At 62.9% G+C, this 1542-nt stretch overlaps 1 protein-coding gene across 1 annotated transcript; it reads right to left on the bottom strand.

The window, feature by feature from the left end:
- Positions 1-475: 475 nt before the first annotated feature.
- LOC104995477 (filamin-A-like) lies at positions 476-1537 on the bottom strand (the record flags this gene model as incomplete). The annotated part of the gene is made up of 2 exons (XM_010849355.1): positions 476-962; positions 1291-1537. Coding segments are annotated over 2 exons (435 nt in total), but the record flags the coding sequence as incomplete, so codon positions are not given.
- Between the last annotated feature and the right edge of the window lie 5 nt (positions 1538-1542).

Genomic DNA, 1542 nt, shown 5'->3' with positions numbered 1-1542 from the left:
AGGACCTAGTGGATAGGCAGATGGTGGCTATGGGGCAGGGCTTTGAAGGTGTCCACCTGCTGCCACCTGCATGGCTTGGAGACAGCCCCTTACCAGGGGCTGGTGGCACATTTAAGATGCCTGGGTCATGGCCAGGAATCTCCTGGGATTTGGCCTTCTGTTTACCTGGCCCTCCCACCTGGCACGCAACCTCCTGTAGCCTGGCCAAGGCCTGGCCTTCCCCTGGGACAGCATCTGTTCCTGGTATGATCTGGGACAAGGACAACCATGTCAGGCTCGGTTCTCGGGGCACTAGACACCCCCTGGCCTGCATGGATCGGAACCCAGGGAGGCAGAGAGGAGGCGGAGTCCCCAGGTGCCCTCCAGGTGCTCAGGCAGCAGAGGGGGCTGGAGCAGAAGATCCCACAGCCTGTGGTCCGGGCCCGCACCTCCAGCCACCCTGTCAGCCCTCTTTGCCACAAAGCTTGAGTCATGCTCAGGAGAATGGAAGCAGAACTTTTATTCCTCTTGGCTAGGAGAGAGAACTAGCGGGCAGGTGTGCATGGCCCCCCCCTTCACCCCTTCCAGAACCAAAGAAGACAGGCAGGCTGCCTCTGCTCGCCTCTCTCCTTTGCCCACGTGGAGGCAGGTGAGCGCAGCACAGGGCAGGGTCAGGCTGCAGTGATGGGGTGGCCAGGGCTGGCCGGGGCTGGGGCAGGTGCTGCTTGGGTGGCGAGGGGCAGGCGCAGGGGCACTTCTCGTCCTGGGAGCTGGTGACTGGCAGGCGCACAGCACTCAGGGCACCAGGACTCGGTAGGGGCTGCCCGGGATGTGCTCGTCACCCCACTTGACCACCAGCGTGTACTCCCCCTTGTCCTTGAGCAGGTAGGACACACTGTAGAGCCTGCTGCCCACGTGTTTCACCAGGATCTCTTCACAGGGCGTCCGGGGCCCATGCACGCCCACCAGCAGCATGTTGTTGCCTGGGAGTGGGGGCCAGGGCTTCACTGCCATGCCCCAAGCCCCGTCCCATCAGTGGTGACTGCAGCGACCCGCTTTGTTCCTGCCCTGGGTCCTCCCCACCTTGCCTGTCTTGGAGTGACAGCCCTTCTTAAAAACAGCCAGCACCCCGTCCACCCAGAACAACCAAAGAACCTGCAGTTTCTCCAGGGCCCTGGAGGGCAGAGGAGCTAGCAGGGGGGCCCAGAAGGCCCCCAAAGAGGCCTTCCCACCCACTCTTTCCCAGGCATGGCCTCTCTGCTTTTCTCTCCAGCCTCCCATTTTTGGAAGGGCTGGGGCCCGCACACCCACCTGCTTTGCTGCAGTCCACCGTGAAGCTGCTCTTCTGGCCCATGTAGGCCTTGCTCAGCCCCACGCCTTTGGCCAGCACCTTGCTGGCATCAGTGGGACCCGGGCCTGGGGCACTGTGCTGGGGGATGGTGGCAGTCTTGGTCAGGGAGTCCACAAACACAGATGATGTCTCATGGAGGCTGTGGTTGCTGACGAGGCGGTGACCTGCAGGGCAGAGCAGTGGACAGCCAAGAGGTGGCAGGAGTGCCCGGC

This window comes from Bison bison, unplaced genomic scaffold (assembly GCF_000754665.1).
Source record: "Bison bison bison isolate TAMUID 2011002044 unplaced genomic scaffold, Bison_UMD1.0 scf7180017850838, whole genome shotgun sequence".
Taxonomy (NCBI): Eukaryota; Metazoa; Chordata; class Mammalia; order Artiodactyla; family Bovidae; genus Bison; species Bison bison.
This window is presented reverse-complemented; position numbering and strand designations above follow the sequence as displayed.